Source organism: Chiloscyllium plagiosum, unplaced genomic scaffold (genome assembly GCF_037043375.1).
Source record: "Chiloscyllium plagiosum isolate Xiang-an unplaced genomic scaffold, Cpla_swu_hap1 HiC_scaffold_7, whole genome shotgun sequence".
NCBI lineage: Eukaryota > Metazoa > Chordata > Chondrichthyes > Orectolobiformes > Hemiscylliidae > Chiloscyllium > Chiloscyllium plagiosum.
In genome coordinates this window covers 57,669,968-57,692,285 of record NW_028270145.1, presented here as the reverse complement: position 1 = coordinate 57,692,285, position 22,318 = coordinate 57,669,968, and the positions used below count along the sequence as shown (strand labels likewise).

The following is a 22,318-nucleotide window of genomic DNA, read 5'->3' as shown; positions in this document are numbered from 1 at the left end:
AAAATGATCCTAGAACAGAGAGCAGGTTTGTTGGAAGAAATTAGGACCTGATCATGTTTTATGTGATCCAGACAGACCTATCTATAAATAGCTAAACTAGTTTATCTGCAAACACTTTGATGTCTATGTCCCTTGGAATTAAATTGAATCACATGTGGTGCCCGTCAGATTCAGATGTGTCGTGAGGCAGGGTCAGGATTTGAATGAGGGGTAGGAACCAAACTCCAAGTATGGAATGAATGTGGAGATCAGTAGCGGCAGAAATCTATGCAAAATTGAGGGCCCAACACTAGTCATTTGGGATTATAAATGTTTAGTTGTATGCAATTTGGAACAGGTTATCTTACAAGAAGCAGATAGAGGATTGGGAATGACAAGAAGGCCATGGATAGTGAGCAATAAAAGAAAGAGATCAGAGATCGGAGATAGCCTCACCTGAGATTAACATTTCTCTCAGCAGCTTCTCTTTTTCCCAGTTCTCCATTGGCCAAAGGTAAAAGTATAAGGATATGTTCAAAGTCGCCCTAAAGCATGAAGGCATTGGCACCACTAACTGGGAGGAAGAAGCTGCCAAATGCTTGGCATGGTACTTCCTGATCTTTCAAGGTGCCAGTCACTTCAAGGCTGAGTGACTTGATTGTAAGGTGGCATGGTGGCAGTCGAGGAAGGAGTAAGAAATGAACTCAGAGCTGCAAATGCCATTACCCCACTTAACAGCATGTCCCTGCTGTGGAAAAAGCATTTGGATCCAAAAGGGGGCTTCTCAGTCTTCTAAGGACTCAGCTAGCCTAACAGATGTCATCCTCGATTCCATGGGACCGCCATGACACAATACAAACTGAAAATTCAATCTGTAGCACTTTCAAATCATGATATTCAATTCTACCACATCCATCAGGCTAGTGCTAAATCAGTTAGAATCCTGCTGCTGAGTAATTATGTTCCCTAGCATCACATTTCGGTTTAGGATATAAATGAAATCCAATTAAATTAACTTATTATTGTCAAAAGATCTGAAAATTTAAATATTATTTGCATCATTCAATTATCTGCACTGGGATTATAATAAAACAAGCATGGCTGTTTTAACACCAAAATGACTGTTCTTCTGTCATATTTAATCGATAGTAGTTTGGCCATGGCAAAAAAAATGTACCTCTGGATCATGATTTAGGATCTGATCTGAATTTTATTTTTAAAAGTCCTCCTATACTACAGATTATCTAAAGCCACTCTGTCAGTAAGGTGTGTACGAGTGCTCTGTACACTATACAGCACCTTCTGTAGAAATAGATTATAATGCCTGTCCTTTTTGTCCATTGTTATACAGTAAACTGCATATTTGGCTGGAAACATAACTTTATCAAATATTGTTTGAAGGCTTCTGGAAATTGCCTTGGGATAGTTTTGCCATATTAATGGCATGACATAAATGCAATTTGCAACTTATAAATTTTTAAGTTCAGAAATCTGTCACATTAAGATTTAATGCCATCATCTGAAAGTTCAGATTTTTATTGTATGAACAGGGTTACATTTGAAAGGTTAGTTCCTTATTTAATACATCTTGTTCAAATGTGTGAAGATTGTTATTAAGATTGGGAACCATGGTGTCTATTCCCTTTAGAGTAGATGGTGGAGGTCTTGTGGCTCATGGTAGAGTCCTGATTTCTGGGCCAGTGGCTCCAGGTTCAAGTCTCTGCCAGGATTTGTCAGCCACAAAAGGGACATCATTTGACAGGTTTAACAAGCGGCAAATCCTTCCACCACTTCCCCACTATTCGTCCAAATGAGGAATTGTGTGTGTGAAGATGGGTCACAATAAAGAAGAAGACTATAGTTGATGTTCAACTGGATCTGAACTGACATTGCATAAAATCATAATCTTGCTGTCATATTTCACCCCAACATAAGCTTGTGATCATGAGATCAAATTAGGCCTGCATTCATTGGAGTTTAAAAGAATGAAAGGTGTTTTTACTGAAGCGTACAAGATCCTGAGGGCACTTGACAGGATGGATGCTGAAAGGATGTTGACCCTTATGAGACAGACTAAAACTAAAGAACACTTTAAAAAGAAAGGGCCTCCCATTTAAGATGGAGGTGAAAGAGGGTCGTTAGTATTTTCCATTCATCGGAGAGCAGTGAAGGCAAGGTCATTGAATTTTTTTTAATGCTGATTTGAATAGATTCTTGACTACCAAGGCAGTCGAAGAGTGTCGGAGTAAGACAGGAAAATAGAGGTCATAATCAGATCAGCCATGACGTTAGCAAATGTAAAAGCAGGCGAGTGTCAGATAGCCTCCTCCTGTTGCTAATTCTTCAGTTTCTATGTTCATGTCAAGGCCATCAATAAGGTTGATGACTTCCACCTCTGTAACATTCTCCAAATCCACCACTGCCTCAGCTTATCTACTCCTGAAACTCTCATCTGTATCTTTGTCACCATGAGACTTGACTATTTCAAGACCTTTCTGGTCTGGTCATTGATATTGCACTGTCCATATAGTCCTCATTGTGAGCATGTTCTGACACATCAACCATTTTTACCCCATGTATGCTCTCAAGGAGCAGTATTCATCCTGGGAACTCCTTTGTGGTTGAGCTCCATTAATACTCAGATGTAGGAAGTGGCAGGACCATGGACCTTAAGCTCAAGGGCTTGGATTTTTCAGTAGCTCTGCAGAAATTTCAGACCAAATTATTTATTCATTTTTAAATTTAACTTATTGATGAGTTGTAGAAAATGCAGAACTTTTATTCTTGCTAGCATGGTCACATCCAAACCCTAACTGTTATGTAGACATATGTAATTTATTAAGTGCAGAATGTCAAAGTCCGTTTAATGGTCGACTAATCTCAGCTGTGAAAATAGTGGAGATCCCTGTGGTTTTATCACGGGTGCACTGCTGCATAGCAACAACTGACTTCACTAACATCTAGTGCCTACAAAAGATATGTTAAATATTTGTAAAAAAAATAAAAAACATATTCGAAAACTTTGATTATAACACTTCTGAGAAAAATTAATGTTTTTAGCATTTAGAAAGAACATACAAAAGTTTGTTTAAATTGTATGTTTTGGTCTAAGGATTGGGTTATGAAAATTATTTGACAAGTGTACAAATAATATTGATACCACAATGACTACAAAATGCTACAGCTAGGCTTTTATCCACCTGTCAGAATAATCGGTCAGCAGTTGAACCCAATTTATTACAGTCCCTACGTTTTGCAGAGCAGGAAGAAAGGTTGCCCTAGAGGAGAGGGGCTTGAAAGATTGCTGGTATAAACTGAAGGTGTGAATAATGACAATGTGAACTAGAGTGATAGGAGAAGAATGGAAACATCAGTTGCTATTCATGCATTGCCCTTAATGTCCTTCTCCTCTTTTCCCTTCTGCTGGGCACATGATGGGTTTGGGAGACAACAAGTCAAGGCTGTCATGGTCTTGGTGCAGACTGTGAATCAATGGGTTGGTGACGATTCGCCATGGCAGATTCGTCGCCGATGATTAGCCACTGCCTGTTCTCCACCAGCGTTTCTCCACTGGGGTTGTTTGCCATCTGGAGACTATTTGCCACCGGAAATATATATATGTACTGATTGTTTTCCCTCCCACCTGTTCTTTCATACTTCTCAGTCCCCTTTATTTATACAACTACTTACTACATATTGATAAAAAAAGAGGTAAAATAAATATCATTTTATTGGTTTATATATAAAAATGAGTTACAAACTTTAACCAGAAAAAGGAAATATATTTTTAAAAACTTTAGAATGGCAGTAAAATAGCACATTAATATTAAACAATGAAATTTCAGTTCATTTGATAGTTATGCGCTATTCCTCTAATATATTCCAAACAATCTCTTTCACCATATCCAACCCAACGCAAACACTACCTTAACCAATATAACAGCAATTTTATATGGTTTAGATATGCTTGTTCTCTAACATTTTAAACGTTGTTAATTTTTTTAAAAATCTATTAACAAAAATAAATGGTTATTAAAACAAGTAAACACTACCACCAATATTCAAAATATACGACTTATTTGCGGTGGCGAATCGCCTTCAGTGGCCAATGGGTGGTGGCTAAGGTCCTCGGTGGACAAAGGGCAGTGGCTAATCGGCGGCGGCGAATCTACTCTGGTGAATGGTCCCATCCCGGAATCAATATGGGATCGGGGCATTGTTACCAGTTCTAGCAGTGGGTAGAGATAGGTTTAATTGACTCCTACCTCTTGGTTCACAAGTAGTGCTACACAAAACACTTACCTTGTGTCACCAACAACTCTCATCAATCCTAGATGCTGCCTGATTTTTTTGAACACCATTAAATTATATTTAAATCTTGGCTGTGCAGTGAGAGTCTTCATTAACATGATAAATCAGTGTCCTCCTTCTTAAATGGCATATGTCAAATCATACCACTGCAAAAATGACAACAGGATTGAACAGCAATTAGGCATGATTTCCATATTGCTTTGTGGGGTTTAAATCCATCATACCCAAACTTCTCAGATAAATTGTGGAAGGGTGGTGGAAAACAGCAAGTTTTTAAAAATATTATGTCAAGAATGTGAGCATCACTGACTTTGGTGTAGCCCTTTGCTGTCTTTCTGTATTTAAATAATATTAGGCTCTTCTATTCTTCCTGCCAAAATGCAAAATATCACTTTTTCCCATATTATATTCCATAGCCAAGTGTTTTCTTTACTACTGATTTATCCTGTCTGTATCTCTCTGCAAATTCTTTATGTCATCCTTAGCACTCGCCTTCTTATCTATTTTTGCATCATACGGACTTGGCTATAATACATTCACTTTTCTCATCCAAATCATTAAAATGCATTTTAAATCTTTTTGGTCCCAACACTGATCCCTGTTGCACTCCACCAGTTACAGATTGTCATTCTGAAAATTTCTTCTTTATCCCAACTTTCTGTCTTCCACCAGCCAATCCTCTATTCCTGCTAAAATGCCACCTCCACCACCATGGGCTCTAATCTTATTAGGTAGTATTAAGTACCTTTTCAAATGCCTTCTGAAAATCCATTGCTTTCCCATTATCCATCCCTGCTTGTTATCTCCTCAGAGAATTCTAATAAATTTGTCAGGCGTGATTTTGTCTTCATGAAGTCATGTTGACTCTGTTTGATCACCTTTTGCATTTCTAAATGTTCTGCTATTGCATCCTTTATAATAGACACTAATATTTTCCACTTTGTCCTTTGCTCCTGGTACCATCACAATCTGTTTCACTTGCTCCTCCTCTCCCTCTGTCAACACTGTTTGCCAGCTCCTTTCAGTTCTGAATACTGGACTCAAAATGTTAACTCTCTTTCTATCTCCACAGATACTGCCTTGGTTAGCATACTTGTGCTACACTTTTCCTGTAAAGTATTGGATTGGTACTATAAAGACATGCAAAAATATTAATCAGTAATCTTTATTCAATATAACGCATAAGCAATTGGGGATGAGTTTATGCACTATAGTACTTGGCTGACAATCGCAGTGATCAAACCTTTGGCTGGTGGTCTGCAGCTGTTTGCAGTTCTGTTTGCCATTGAGAGTTTTCTTCCCACCAGACTGGTTTCAGATGCCATTAATGCAGCAAGATTTTTTAATTAGAATTTTGAACTCTTTCCCCCAAACAGACTGAGAACATCTGCCATATTTTTGACAGCAGATAAGTTTAGTGCAGCTAAAATGTTTTTCTTAGCATTATTACCAAATACACAGCAGTACTGAGTTTACATTAGTGAGAAATGGAGCTTTCATAGGGTATCAGAATGGCAATAGTTGAAAATGTGTTGCTGGAAAAGCGCAGCAGGTCAGGCAGCATCTCCTATCAGAATGGCAATGTCCTTTTTCGGAATTTTTAAACGTTTTTGAAATCTGCAATTATGTGAAACAGGCTGGTCATATTAAAGAATAGCTAAGTAGAAAGGGGGGTCACATAACTTGGATTGATTCATGTGTGCACAAGATTTATCCTCATGGTGTCATACCGATCTTCATCTTTTGTATGTGAATTAACTTGCAAAATTGGATGTTTTGCAACAGTGAATGTTCTATAAAGAATGGGATGGATCTGAAGGGAGAAATGAAGTGGGGAGGATTCTCAGCATCACAACTCACTTTGGGCGAAAGTGCTTGCAAAGAGAGAGTTTTTTTGTTGCCAGGGTATGAGGGGCCACAGTTAGAGGCTGCAGGCAGATCAATCAACCCAGGAAATAGATCAGAAGCAGCCACAGCAGCTGCTATGGTGATGAGGGGGGCAGTTTCAACGTCCCACTTTATACTGTGGAATTTACCCTCAATTACAATTTTAAAAACTAGGCCCTCTCGCCCTCAGCACTCCTGGTGCCCCACTTCATATCATGTCATGCTCGCGGTCCCAGGCAAAACATCCCCCCCTCCCCACGACTGACCCTGGCTGCACATGGAAACATGCTGTAAGCTCAGAAATCCATTACTCTTTTGAAGGATCGGTGCTCCAGAGAAAACACTGTTTGATTGATAGCTGTGGATCTCTGATTTTTGCTGTCAATTGTGCAATTTAGTATATCTTATGTATCAAGATATTTTTAATTTTATTTTTATTTTTATCAAGTTATTATCTTTCTGTTCTTGATAGCTAAAGGATCATTGCCAGGTAGTCAAAGGACTGTCTTGGCGTAATGAATAATGACTGTATAAAAGCTGTTTTTAACATACTTTATGATCACTTGGGTTTATTGGTTCTATACATTGTGCGGGCATGGAAGTGCAATAGATTGTCATTGAGGTATATTAGGGCATAACCTGATACAGGGGCGCTAGGAAAACCTTTGATTCCCTAATGCAACCAGTGGTTCACAATGCATCTAATGACTCTTTAAAAATCTAGCCATGAAATGTTCAGCAGGCAGGACATACTTAGCTGTGCAATGGAGACTGGGTCAGGTCAGGAATGCCACATGACCTGAACCAGCCCATTCCCTTGAAAAGCAGTCCTGAAAATCAGAATGCTTACAAAGCTGTCAGGATTCCCTGAATTATAACAACCCACCATTTTTGAAGTGACCTCAAGTGATCCTGACTCAGTGTAAGCTGAAAATCTTCAACCTTTAAAAAATGATCAGCAGTGTATAAGATCATTGAAAAATTCCTTGGGTTAACAATTGTAATTATTTAAACATTGAATCCAGAAACAGGAAGAGGTTTGAAGTTTATTTGCATTTTATATGCATGAATAGGATGTTACGTTCTATAGCAAAACACCCAAGCTGTTCCTGTCCTACCCTAAATTTTACTAAGCAAAAATGTTTGATCTGTGCTATGCAATTCAGAGCACTGGCCCCTTCAGCTTTTACTGACAATGATACCCTGATAATGAATGAGTAGGAACTGTTTACCACAGGGGCCAATGAGGTGAATAACATATGGAAAGCTAAAGAACTCATAAGATAGGAAAGATAGACAGTTATGTTCATGGGATTCAATAAAGACTGGTGTGGCCCAGCTTGTGTGGAACATTAATATTTGCATGAGCCACTTGGACTAAATGGCATGACGCTAAACTGTAAATAATGTGGAAACAAAATAGTCCAATTGATATCTTCCCTTGGCTATGTGTCTATCAGTAGCATGAGTGTTCTGAAGACTTTTTCAAAGGCCTGTGTTCAAAAGATGTGATTATCCAAGGCAGCATCATATGATAATTACAATGAATGGTCTTATTAAATTCTTCAGTATCAAGGGGATCTATGGTTATGGGAAGAAAGCTGGAAAATGGGATTGAGAAACTTATCAGCCATGATTGAATGGTGGAGCAGACTCAATGGACTGAATGGCCTAATTCCTCCTCCTATGTCTTATGGTCTTATAATTGAAAGATAATGAGTTTTGCTCTACAGCCAGAACTCAATCTGTCACAGTAAAAGTGATCATCATTCTGAATTTCTTTAGCACCAGATCGTTTCAAAGTGCCATATCAACAGTCATGGAAGCCATTTGACTAGTCATAAATATAATCTTCATCAAACTCCAGAGCTCATCCAGCAACACATTTTCAGCTCCAGAGCTCATCTGTCCATTTAGGAATAGAAGGCAGGGGACAGATGGAGAGAGCAGGGAATTCTACCACATTACTGAATCTCTGCACTGTTATGAAGGTCACGTGTAACACATGTAGGTAAGGGACACTGCTATTCCAAAACTGGAAGGGGTTCCAATCATAATATTTAGAAGTCTGGAATGCCAACCAAAAGGTTGTGTATGAATACAAGGTATGTATCAAATGCTTTTATTCTCCAGCACTCATCACTACCTGATTCTTGTAGCACAGCCAGAGCTCAGAATAGCTTCATGGAGACAACACATAGACTAGCTCTAATTCCCAAAGCAACCTCCCTAAGAGCGTATGTACCCTGGGCCATGGAGAAATGTGATGGAGTGAACCTTTGGACTATTGATGAGCACGTTTCCCTGGAGATCTGATTGTGTTCTGTAGTATATCACCCAAAATATCACAAGGATTGCCAGAGCATGTTGTTCTCTGCACCATTATTTACTGTAGGAAAACCATCAATTCAGCTTTCATAACAAAAGCTAATGTTTTCCAAAGAAAGGAAGTTACAGACCATAACAAATTTTGATGACGAATGATAAATAAACTGATACCAGCCTATTGCATGAATCATGTGATATCAGATTGTTTGAGAGTATTGATCCACTGATCAGAATTGTAGAATCCCAGAATTGTCACCGGACTGAAGGAAGCATTCAATCCATCTTGTCTGCACTGGCTCTCTGTATCTGAACATTTTATGTTAGTACCAATCTTCTGCCTTTCCCCATAGCCTTGCACCTTGTTTCTATTTAAATAATTCTTTAATGTCCCCTTGAATGCATAATTGAACCTGCTTGCCCCCACACTTCCAGGCAGTGTATTCCAGACCCTAACTACTTGCCCTTTGGGTCTCAATTCCTTTCCAGGCAGGAAGACGCTCTCAACTTCCCAATATTTTCACATAACTGACATGTATCATCCTTGAACCATTCCCTTAAATTTTCTGTTCTGTCTACAATGCTTTTGCATCCTTCCAAAAGGGTAGATCCCAGAATTGTGCACAATACTCCAGCTGATGTCTAACTGATGTTCAACACAGGGTCCTTGGCCTTGAACTCAATGCCCTTGTCATGAAGTGAAGGGTACAGTATGTTTTGTGGAGAACATTCTGTCCCTATCCTGCCACCCTTAGTGCTTTTTACACTCAGGTGCATGTGCACTCAGGTCTCTGTACATCTGTACACGCTGTAGAATAGTACTCTTTCATCCTAAAGTGTCTCATCTAACATTTAGAGTCATAGAGTCATAGAGATGTACAGCATGGAAACAGACCCTTCGGTCCAACCCGTCCATGCCGACCAGATATCCCAACCCGATCTAGTCCCACCTGCCAGCACCCGGCCCATATCCCTCCAAACCCTTCCTATTCATATACCCAACCAAATGCCTCTTAAATGTTGCAATTGTAACAGCCTCCACCACATCATCTGGCAGTTCATTCTATACACGTACCACCCTCTGCGTGAAAAAGTTGCCCCTTAGGTCTCTTTTATATCTTTCCCCTCTTACCCTAAACCTATGCCGTCTAGTTCTGTACTCCCCCACCCCATGGAAAAGACTTTGTCTATTTATTCTATCCATACCCCTCATAATTTTGTAAACCTCTATAAGGTCACCCCTCAGCCTCCGACGCTCCAGGGAAAACAGCCCCAGCCCATTCAGCCTCTCTCTATAGCTCAAATCCTCCAACCCTGGCAATATCATTGTAATTTCTTTCTGAACCCTTTCATGTTTTACAACATATTTCCGATAGGAAGGAGACCAGAATTGCACGCAATATTCCAACAGTGGCCTAACCAATGTCCTGTACAGCACAACATGATGTCCCAACTCCTGTACTCAATACTCTGACCAATAAAGGAAAGCATACCAAATGCCTTCTTCACTATCCTATCTACTTGCAACTTTACTTTCAAGGAGCTATGAACCTGCGCTCCAAGGTCTCTCTCTGTTCAGCAACACTCCCGTGGACTTTACCATTAAGTGTTTAAGTCCTGCTAATATTTGCTTTCCCAAAATGCAGCACCTCGCATTGATCTCGATAAAACTCCATCTGCCACTTCTCAGCCCATTCGCCCGTCTGATCAAGATCCTTTTGTAATCTGAGGTAACCTTCTTCGCTGTCCATTATACCTCCAATTTTGGTGTCATCTGCAAACTTACTAATGCTACTGATCTGCCCATTCTACCAACTTGTCAATGTCTTTTGAAGTTTTATACTGACCTCCTCACAGTTCACAATTTTCCCAAGTTTTGTGTTGTCTGTAAACTTTGAAATTGTCCTTTGTACACCAAAATCCAGATCATTATATATAGAATGTTACATATATATATCAGGAAGAGCAAGAGTCCCAATTCTGAACTTCTACAAACCATTTCTAGCCCAAAAACTATCCCTTCATTGTTACCCATTGCTACTATCCAAGACATATGACTTTCCTGACTAGCCTGTTAGGTGACATTGTATTGAATGGCTTTTGGAATTCCATTTACACCATATCAATAGCTTTTCCCTCACAAGCCCCTTCAATGAGCCTTCAAAAACTCTAGCAAGTTGGTCAGACATGATTTTCCCCTTAATATATTTCCACGTGACTACTGATTCTATCCTGAATAATTATTTCTAGACACCTCCCCACCACCAAAGTTAAACTGACTGTAATTGTTGGACCTTTGCCCTCTGGCACCACCTGTGAATTCAGGGAAGATTGCAAATTTATTGCCATTACTACTGCAATTTCACTCAGACTCCTTTGATGTCCTTGGAAGCCTCTTATTAGTCATGACGCTTCATCAACAAAAACACCAGCAGGTTGTCAAATATCTCTGCCTTATCAGTTTTAAACCTTTCCAGTGACTGAGTTTCCTCTTCTGTCTCCATGGCCTGAGCGGCATTTGCCTCTTACGTAAAGATAGATGCAAAGTATTCATGGAATGCCTTAGTTATGCCTCCAGCCTATATGTGTACATACCTTTTTAGTCTGTAATTGGCCTTAATTTTGCTTTTGATGTTCTTATAGGAAACTTTGGGATTTACTTTTATGTTAGCTGCCAGTTATCTTTCATAATTCCTCTTTGTGTTTTATATTTGCTTTCTCATGTCCCATCTTGTGTTTTCAGCTTGGTTCTCAGCTGTACTTACTCCCCGTCATTTATTACAAACAGACATTTTCTTCTTTAGCTTAATTTCTATTCCTTTGTCATTTAGGAAGTACTGGCTTTGTTTTCCCAGTCTTTTTCTTTTGAGGGAAAATACATTGAATATACCCATCTCTCCTTTGAATGTAGCCCAATGTTTAGTTGCTGTTTTACCTGCCAACCTTTGGTTTGTCTGTCTAGTCCAGCTCTGTTCTTATGTCATTGAATTCCACTCTCTGCAATAGAAATTCTTCATTCTTGCTCAGAAATCAGCTCCATGTTCAGTGCTTGGAAATTTTTACTTTCCCTGTGTGAGTGCAAAAAATGTTCACAATTACAGGAATTGAAACACATCCCCAAACAGCAGTTGCTTTACAACCAATCAACTCCCGACCTTGTTGTGTTGTCACTCTTAAACATTTTTCAAATTCAGCTGAGCAGCCAAGGGAAGGTGTTCCCTCTCACCTCAGAAGTAAACTACATTAACATACTACACCATTATGTTCTTCTGTAGAAGTCACCAAAAACAACTTTCTTTGAAAATCTACCAACCTGAGCACATACCGAGCAGCTCTCAAAGCCCAGGAAATGAATATCCACCTCTGCCTTCCCTGAATAATGATTAACTCTGCATTCAATTCTGATCTCCCTGCTATATGAAAGATGTTGTTAAACTTGAAAGGGTTCAGAAGAGATTTACAAATAAGTTGCCAGGTTTGGAGAGTCTGAGCTATCGGGAGAGGCTGAATAGGCTGAGGTTATTTTCCTCGGAGTGTCAGAGGCTATCGGATAACCTTGTCAAGGTTTATAAAACCATAAGGAGCATGGATAGAGTAAATAATGAGTGAATACGCAAGGTCTTTTTTTCCAGGGTAGGGGAGTCCAAAATTAGACAGCATAGGTTTAAAGTGAGAGCGGAAAGATTAGAAAGAGTCCTAAGGAGCAACATTTTAACACAGAGGGTGGTGCATGTACGGAATGAGCTGCCAGAATATGGTGAGGGTTGGTACAATTACTCAATTTATAAGGCATCTGGATGGGTATATTTAATAGGAAGGATTCAGAGGGATATGAGCTAAATTCTGGCAAATGGGACGAGATTAATTTAGGATGTCTGGTCATCATGATCGAGTTGGCTGAAGGGTCTGTTTCTTTGTTGTACAACTCTATGACTCAATAACATCTAAGTCACAGGCAGGGAGCCTGCAGCTGCTAGTGGAGAGAGCATAAACAATCTCTTCTTTGGGTTGGAGGGGGACATTGGATCTGTCAGTCGGAAGGATCCAATGGCAGGGAGCTAGTAGCTGGCTTGGCTGGGAGAGGCCACTTCACTCCCTAATCGTCTTAGCCTAGATGCAGAAAGTTACATTTTCTTGGAGCTGTTCTCACAACATCTAAGCTGTAAGATTTCCTGAAACACAGTCTTTTATGGTTAAAATGGCGGCTATCATCTTCATGACAATATTCAAATACCAATTCCTGCTTGCAAGTTACCCATCCCCAGTCCCACCTTGGCAAAGTCAAAAGTAGATTCCATTTTTTGGATGGGTTTCAGATTTTAAAAGGACTTTATACCTCATTGGACCACATTATATTTATTTTTGGTGTTAACATTATCCTCTACTTAAGTACATTTGTGCACTAGTATTTATGTTATAGTATAGAAACACATTAGTCATGTGGAAGAACAGCACAATCCCTCAATTAAATTCACAGCTGAAGTTCAAAATACAAAATGGATGCATGAAACTACAAATTTAGTGCATTACTTTTCAAGATTTTCCATTTGTCTATTCAGATGGAAAGTTGGCTTGATTGGTTCTACACCTAAGCAACGTTCTGTGTAAAACTATTATGCCTCATGGTATAGTTTCAATATGTTCTTGTATACTCAGCTTTCTGTTTTATTCCCCTGCATAGCTGAGTTTTTAATGCAAATTTACAGCTTATTCCTCTTGTTGAGCAATGAGTTTTTGATTGAGGGGCAAAGATGCAAATAAACAAATGTTCAATATTAACTGTATTTCAAAATGTTGTGTCTCTTTTAAACTCTGAAAACCCACTGAGAAATCGAAGAGTAATTACGTTTTAAACATCGTGTTAGATTGTCACTCTTAAAGTGCAGAAACACAATCAAACAAGCCAGAAAAGTGGAAAATGAAAAACAAGGAATCACAAAGAAGGACAGTAAATAGGAATTTGGATAAACATTCATTTTAACCTAGTCATGTAATGTCTCTAGCACAGTAGTTCAATGTAGCAGTCGCATTTAGCTCTCTAAAGTGTTACTTTAGCAGGACTACTAAAGAATAACTCTGTTGTCTTTTAAATCAATCATGTTAATTCTTTTTGAATTAAATAGTTATCTGAATAAGAGCCCTACTCAACCAGTGATGACAACAATAAAATTGTTTTTTTTTGGGGCTTAATTCTAAAAGCCTTCATCAACACAATTTCAAAACAGAGTGACAGTGTTTAACTTAAATGATGATAGATTGGAAAAGATTGAAGTAAAAAGACATTTGGAGATCCTGGTCACTGAAAACAAGCATACAGATGCAGCAAGAGTAAAGAAGTCTTACTGCATTGTTCAGGGCTTTAGTGAGACCCCACCTGGAATATTGTGCGCAGTTTTTGTCTCCTTACCGAAGTAAAGATATACTTGCTATCAGGGGGAGGGAATACAGCAAAGGTTCAGCATATTGATTCCTGGGATGACAGGACAGTCCTATGATATTGGGTTGACTGAGCCTATATTCACTGGAGTTTAGAAGAATGGGAGGAGAGTGCATTAAAAAGTATAAAATTCTAGTAGGGCTGGGTAGGTTGCATGCAGAAATGATATTTCCCCTGATTCAGAATAAAAGGTTAAAGTGTCAGGAAATGGTAAGGCCATTTTGCACTTGAGATGAGGAGAAATTTCTTGACCCAGAGAATGGTGAACCTGTGGAATTTGCTAAAAAATAAGGCTGTTTGAGCTAAGTTGTTGAATATATTTAAGAAAAAAAATCAGACACCCCCTCATCCTTTTAAACTCCAATGAATACAAACCCAGAGTTCTCCACCACTCCTCATTTAACATGCCGTTTATTTTTGGTATCATTCTTTTGAAGCTTCTCTGGACCCCCTCTAACATCAGCACATCCATCCTGAGATATAGGACTCAAAATTACTCACCATATTCCAAATGCAGTCTGACCACAGTACGTCACATCTCTTGCATTCTAGCCCTCTTGCTGTGCTCTTACATGTTCTGGAAACCTCAGCTGAGCCCTCTCCCCCTTTAACTAGTTTATAGTCCTTGTGACCACTCTATTTAACCTTTCTACTCGGATCCTGGTCCCAGACTGATTCAAGTGAAGCCTGTCCCAATGATACAGTTCCTTCCTGTCCAATACTGATGCCACTGGCCCACAAAATGGAAACCCTCCTTCCCACCCCACTTCTTTAGTCATGGATTTAATTTCTGAATTTTATTATCTCTATGCCAGTTTGCACATGATGTGGGTAATAATCCAGAGATTGTAATGCTTGAGTCCTTTTTTAAATTTTGTTCCTAATTCCTGATATTCCCCAAAGAGTACCTCTTACCTACTCTTGCCTATGTTTGTTGGTTCCAACAGCTGAATCTTCCCTCTCCCACTCCAATATTCTTGCAAGCTAGCTTGCGATGTTCCTTACCCTGATGAATCTTTTCATCCTGCACCCATCAGGCCAATTCACAAGAACACCAGTTTAAGGGGAAAACCAATATACTGTATGAAAAGTAAATATTGATTGGTTGGCAAGTGGACTGTCAATAATAGAGGCATTTGAATGATTAATGCACAGTTAGTGATAATTTACAGTTAACTGCCAGTCTTTGTTTAATTTTTAAGCCAGGCAGGTTGACTCTGATGGGTCAATATATTTTCCAATGAAATGATCAGCAATCTCTGTCAACTATTTTGTTCAGTTGAAATGAGATTGAAGAACTTACAAGCCGACAGATTTTGAAAACATGCGGATGTAACAGGGTTGTTGTTATGGGTGACTTCAATTTTCCCAATATTGACTGGAACCTCCTTAGTGCAGATGGTTTGGATGGAGCCGTTTTTGTCAGGTGTGTTCAGGAGGGTTTCCTTACTCAATATGTAGACAGACCAATGAGGGGAGAGGCCATTTTGGATTTGGTGTTCGGAAATGAGCCAGGGCAGGTGTCAGATCTCACGGTAGGAAAACACTTTGGTGACAGTGACCACAGCTGCCTCACATTTACCATAGCCTTGGAGAGGGAAAGGAGCAGTTACCAAGGCAAGATATTTAATTGGGGAAAAGTAAATTATGACGCTTTCAGATAGGAGTTGGGATGTACAGATTGAGAACAATTGTTCCACAGAAAGGGCACAACAAACATGTGGAGGCTGTTTAAGGAGCAGTTGTTGCAAGTGATGGACAAATTTGTTCCTCTGAGACAGGCAAGAAGGGGTAAGATTAAGAACTCTTGGATGATGAGAACAGAGGAGCTTCTCATCAAAAGGAAGAAGGCAGCTTACGTACGATGGAGGAAGCAAGGATCTAGCACAGCTTTAGAGGATTACAGGCTTGCTAAAAAGGAGTTCAGAAATGGACTGAGGAGAGCCAGGTGGGGGCATGAAAAAGGCTTGTCAGGAAAGAGTAGGTAGAACCCAAAGGCATTTTACTCATACGTGAGGAATAAGAGAATGATCAGGGAGAAGGTAGGGCCAGTCAGGGATCAGGTAGGGAACTTGTGCATGGAGTCTGAGCAGATAGAGGAAGCCCTAAATGAATTTTTTTGTTTTGGTTTTCACTAGGGAAACGGACCTTGATATGAATGAGAGTTGATGTGCTGGAAAATGTGTCAAACATTAAGATTGATAAGTCCCCAGGGCCAGACCCAGATTTATCCCAGGCTGCTCCAGAAAGTGAGAAAGGAGGTTGCTAAGCCACTGGCGAAGATCTTTGCTTCCTCACTCGCCACTGGAGTCGTACTGGAGAATTGGAAGGAGGCAAATGTTGTTCCTCTTTTCAAGAAGGAGAATAGGGAAATCCATAGCAATTACAGACCAGTCAGTCTTCTGTCTGTGGTCAGCAAGGTTTTGGAAAGAATTCTGAGGGATAGGATTTATAACTACTTGGAAAAGTATAGAGTGATTAAAGGCAGTCAGCATGGCTTTGTGAGGGCAGGTGATGCCTCACAAATCTTATTGACTTTTTTGAGGAGGTGACAAGACAGGTTGATGAAGGTTGAGCAGTGGATCTGGTGTATATGGACTTCAGCAAGGCATTTGATAAGGTTCCCCATGGTAGGCTTATTTTTAAAGTCAGGAGGTATGGGATACAGGGAGATTTGGCTTTTTGGATTCAGAATTGGTTGGCTAACAGAAGGCAGAGAGTGGTTGTAGCTGGAAAGTATTCTGCCTGGAGGTTAGTAGTGAGTGATGTCCCGCAGGGCTCTGTTCTTAGGCCTCAGCTCTTTGTAATTTTTATAAATGCCTTAGATGAGGAGGTTGAGGGGTGGGTGAGTAAATTTGCCGATGATACAAAGGTTGGAGGTGCCATTAATAGTATCAAGACTATTGCAGGCTGCAGTGCGACATAGACAGGATGCAGAGCTGGGCTGAGTAATGGCAGATGGAGTTCAACCTGGATAAATGCGAAATGATGCATTTTGGAAGGTCAAACTTGAATGCTGAATATAGGATTAAAGACAGGATTCTTGGCAGTGTGGAGGAACAGAGGGATCTTGGTGTTCAAGTGCATAGATCCCTCAAAGTTGCCACCCAAGTGGATAGGGTTGTTAAGAAAGCATATGGTGTTTTGGCTTTCATTAACAGGGGGATCGATTTTAAGAGTCGTGAGGTTTTGTTGCAGCTCTACATGACTCTGGTGAGACCATGCTTGGAATATTGTGTCCAGTTCTGGTCACCCTATTATAGGAAAGATACAGAGGCTTTGGAGAGGGTGCAACGAAGGTTTACCAGGATGTTGCCTGGCCTGGAGGGCTTGCCTTATGAAGAAAGGTTGACTAAGCTTGGACTTTTCTCTCTGGAGAGAAGAAGGAAGAGAGGTAACCTGATTGAGGTATACAAGATAATGAGAGGCATGAATAGAGTCAACAGCCAGAGACTTTTCCCCAGGGCAGGATTGACTGGCATGAGAGGTCATAGTTTTAATATATTAGGAGGAAGTTATATAGAGGAGACGTCAGAGGTAGGTTCTTTATGCAGAGAGTTGTGAATGTATGGAATGCGTTGCCAGCAGTGATGATGGAAGCAGAGTCATTAGGGACATTTAAGCGACTGCTGGACATGCACATGGACAGTAGTGAATTGAGGGGTGTGTAGGTTAGGTTATTTTATTTTAAATTAGGAATAATCCTCAGCACAACTTCATGGGCCGAAGGGCCTGTTCTGTGCTGTACTTTTCTATGTTCTATGAAACGAGTGCAATGCACCTACAGACTCACTTTGTCTGCAAAGAACAGGGCACTCTATATTAATATGTATAGTTTCCAAAACACTTAAATGTGCAACACTACAACTTAAATTGATAACCCTAAATTAGTTATCTATGTGGATTTTTGCATACTCAAGATTATTCAGCTAATATTGTCCAAGTGCAAAATCACATTTAATGTTCACTGTGTTGCAAGTTTACAAGCATGCGCTGGTTGGATACAGTCTGTACCTTACAATTCTTTGGGACATATGACCTACATACCTGGCACCACACTGGCTCACACGTGGATTCTGAAATTACTGCATATCCTAATATTTCATGCAGTGATTTTGGGAATGTCTATTTTAAAAAAGTGATCTTCTTTGAAATTGTCTTCCTTTTTAATGAGGATTACTAAGGGAAGAAAATGTTTCAAGGTTTTGTTTTAAACAGCATAAAACAGCAGTGACCTTTTCTTTCCAGAAGGAGCTAACTAATGAGAAATAAGTATTATGTACGTTTGTCTTCTCTAAATGATTTAAGATGAAGTTTTAGTTTATTCCTGACTTTAAACCCATATTACTAAAATCATATCCTCAGGATTCCATACATTAAACATATGGAATGCTTTTTAAAAAATGGTTTTTTGATTGTTATGAATAAAGAACCTAGTCAAATCTTTTAATCTGAAACAAAGTAAGAAAAATTCCCTCAGAAAAGCCACCACCTCAAGTATTAGAATTTGAATGAATTATAGTTAGAGCTTTCTCTGAGGGATTTCAGCACTACTTTGATTTTTGATCCAGTTTTGCTTGTGGTTGTAAAAATAAACATAAAAGCATTAGAATACTTTAAGCTCAAAGTGTTATAAGTAAGTTCTAAGTTCAAAATATATTTGGGCTTGTGACATATTTTAAGTAAGAGAGAAGCTTCGTGGGAGTTTGCTTTCTTTCTCTTCTTCTTGAACTACATTATGAAGGGTTTTCCTGGCTATAAAAATCTATGTTACTTGTGAAGCAGACAGATCACCATTAGGACTATGGTGTTTCAATATTGTGGCTGCTTTGTAACATTACCGCCAATAGTTGTTGCACAAGGATACTGGCAGTCAATCCCATATGCTGTTATCTTTCATTCCATCATTCTTTGTACAACAGTTCATTTGGCAGTAAAACTGTCAGTTTTGCAGTTGTCATCTGCTTTGCTCTTCCCAATGCTTACTTAGCTGTTGAAATATATCTTATTAAATAACGATTGTTAATTCTTATTATTCTCTGGTTGGACCACTTTCTGAATGTTAATATCTACTATTTAGTCAACCTCGTGAATACTAGAAAATTTGTGGCCAGCTACTTTTGTTGTAATCATGAAAGACATGATTAAATTATCCAAATTAAACTAAAATTAAATCTGTTCATATTCCAAAATATTTGGCCGACAGTACTTTAATTCTGCAGTTACAGTTACAACTGGAATTTCTTTCCTTCTCACGTCAATTTAGATTGCTTTATAAATTGAGCTATACAATCATAATCTTATTAGGATCTCTAGACAGGGAATTATGCAGAGCAAGGATACATTTCTCAATTTTAATCTGAGTTTGCGTTTGTATTTGTGTTGGTTCCAGATGCATATTCACCGAATGACAATGGAGCAAAGTCTGAATCTGTTTCAAACCTTCAGCCTCAGCCTTCATTAAACTCCATGCAGAACTCCCCAGGACCCAAACGTTCAGGAAATACACTGAAGAAATGGCTGACTAGTCCTGTCCGTAGACTCAGCAGTGGCAAAGCTGACAATCGGAAGATTGTTAAGCAGAAAAGAAGCAGGAATGGCAAGGCAAGCATAGATCCAGCTTCACCCAAGGCAGGGGAGAATGAAAACGCACCTCAGGAGGACAGTGCAGATGAGGTATGTTTCTTTTGGCACAGCTCGGAATGCTTTATTTTGAGGAGGGAGAATTCTTTGATAGGTCCAGTCTTGAAATAAAAACAAGATCATGTGAGCCAATACTTTATTAAAACTGAAAATAGATAATGAACTCCACACTAGCTTAACTGCTAAGTACACTGCCCACTGTCAAACTGATCACCAGACCATTAATTTCACACATTGAATTCTGGCTCTGACTAAGTTTGTTTATCTTGGCAGGAACAGTAATCTTAGATTTGGAGGAGAAAAGTTAATTAATTCCCCTCAGCTCCCAATTCCTATCAATGTAAGCTTGTTGCCAAGAGTAATAGAAGGAGGACAAGAGGTACTGATTTGGGCTGAATTGCACTGTTTCTTGCCATTCACTATACCTGTTTACATATGAAGAGGGACGTTTTGGGTGTTTGTGGGGCTATGCTCAACATATATACTATAAATAAATGTATATATTTTTGGCAGGATAAAAGCAGAAACATGGAGGAGGAGAAATGTTGCATACTTCCCATGCAATAAACCAACTTAGTTATCCTTACATCAGCAAGAAACTATTAAAAGACTAACATAAGATTTTATTGAGAATTGCTTTGTATCACTGGTTTGCTTGACTTTAAATCACTAATGATCTTTGGAATCTATGAAATATATATTGTTTGATCTGTCCTGGAATTTCTCACAACAGAAGGGAAGGAAAGATGAACCACCCAGTGGCACTTTATCCAAGTCTTCTTCTGGAATGCAGAGTGGAGGAGAGGATGAACCAGATGACGAGTCGCATACTCCACTTCCTCCCCCAATGAAAATCATTGATAATGATCCATCACCAGAGGATTGCGTATGTAACCCAGCTTTCTAATGTCAACATGATCATGAGTCAGTTTGTCTTGAAGCATGGATCTGTAGCTTGAGAAATGAAAAGGCATTTTGACACTTGGTCACTTTTACTCACCAGTTTGATAATTTGACTTCCCACATGGTGAAAGGTCAGCTGAACAAATTTGTCATTCTTTGTCATTTACACTGAATTGCTCAATTTTGCACAGTGAATAACTATTTTTGTTTCAATTCAGCCCAAAAGATGTTATGCTTTCTTTAAATGGATTCATTAATATAGGCATAATTAAACAAACTCCTTGTGCATAAGCTTAGTAAATTCAATTGTTGACATTCCTGATTATTTAAGCATCAAAGTGTTGTGAAGAAAACGTCTTAACTGTAGCATTACTTTGTAATACAAAATTGACTAATATGGAAGTTTTCATAGAACCTAGAATTCCCTACAGTATGGAAGCAGGCCTTTTGGCCCATCAATTCACACTGATCCTCCAAACAGCATTTTGCCCAGACCCACCACAACCTACTCTATCCCCCATAGCTCTGTATTTCCCATGTCTAACCCACCTAGCCTGTAAATCCCTGGATGCTATGGGCAATTTAGCATGGCCAATCCACCTAACTCGCTCACCTTTGGACTGTGGGAGGAAACTGGGCACTGGAGGAAACCTACGTTATGCAAAAGAACAGATGCTGGAGAGAAATTGTTTTGGGCAGTGACTCAAAAACAGGCAATAGCAAATTTAAAAGGTCAGTTAAACAGCACAGTGCTCCTTCTAAGCATTCACAAATGTGCAGTAACCTGGAAAGTTCCATAAGAGGCTGTTCACAAATTGTCCCAAAGGCTTAGAAGACAGCAAGTGTAACACCACTATTCGAAATAGGTGGGAAAGGGAATGCAGAAGGCCACAGGTCAAAGATCCTGACATCAATTGTTCATAAAATGCTGTAATCTATGATTGAGGAAGTGTTAAATATGTGCTCAAATCATAATATAGTAATTGGAGCCAATGTGACTCTGTCAAAAAGACAGCACCTTAAACAGTGCAGCACCCCTTCATACTACATGAGAGTGGCAGCCTCGATCTTTGTGCATTCAGTATGTTTGGATTTCCAAAATGCATTTTGGTATAAAAAATTATTACCCAAGGTCAATGTTCATGGGGTTTGGGTCAAAATATTAGCATGAATAGAGGATTGTTTAAAGTACAGAAAACAGAGTAGAAATAAACAGGACATATTCAAATTGACAGTTGTAATTAGTGATCAGTGTTGGGGCCTTAACATTTTACATTTTACAGTCTATGTTACTGACTTAGATGAAGGTGCTGAGAGTAATCTACACAAGTATTCTGATGATACAAAAGTATATGTGACATTAAACAGTGAGGAGGACAAGACGGATGAATGGTCAAGAGGATACAATATTCCTTGGGGAACTGTGAAGTGAAATAATTTACTACATTATGAAGGATAGAAAGGGAGATTTTAAAAAATGTTGAGTACTTTTATGCATTGATGCTCACAGAGATTTGCCAATACCTGTGTGAAGGTTGCATGCGGTTACAGCAAGTAATAAGGCAAATTGCGCATTAGTATTTATTATACAGGAACTACAGCACAAAAATTAGTAAGTTTTTCTACAGTTGTATAGAACTTTGATGAGACCATACCTGGAGTGCTATATGCAGTTTTGGTGTCTATTATCTGAGCACAAGATCAAGCAGCTGTTACCTTACATTGGTTGTCTAATAGCATAATGCCACACCCTTCAGGACTTGGATATCTGCATCACTGGTTCTCCTCTCTCTTTTGAAGTTCTTTGCTTTCCCTGCAATGCTCAGCTGTGTT

At 39.2% G+C, this 22,318-nt stretch overlaps 1 protein-coding gene across 12 annotated transcripts in view; it reads left to right on the top strand.

Annotated features, from left to right (window-relative positions):
* kalrna (kalirin RhoGEF kinase a) overlaps positions 1-22,318 on the top strand; it is a 734,910-nt gene that overhangs the window by 597,090 nt on the left and 115,502 nt on the right. For all 12 annotated transcript variants that reach the window (XM_087989060.1, XM_043693728.2, XM_043693729.2 and 9 more), the window contains 2 exons: positions 19,332-19,615; positions 20,316-20,468. In XM_087989060.1, coding sequence (XP_087845186.1) covers positions 19,332-19,615; positions 20,316-20,468 — 437 coding nt within the window. The remainder of the gene's footprint in view (positions 1-19,331; positions 19,616-20,315; positions 20,469-22,318) is intronic.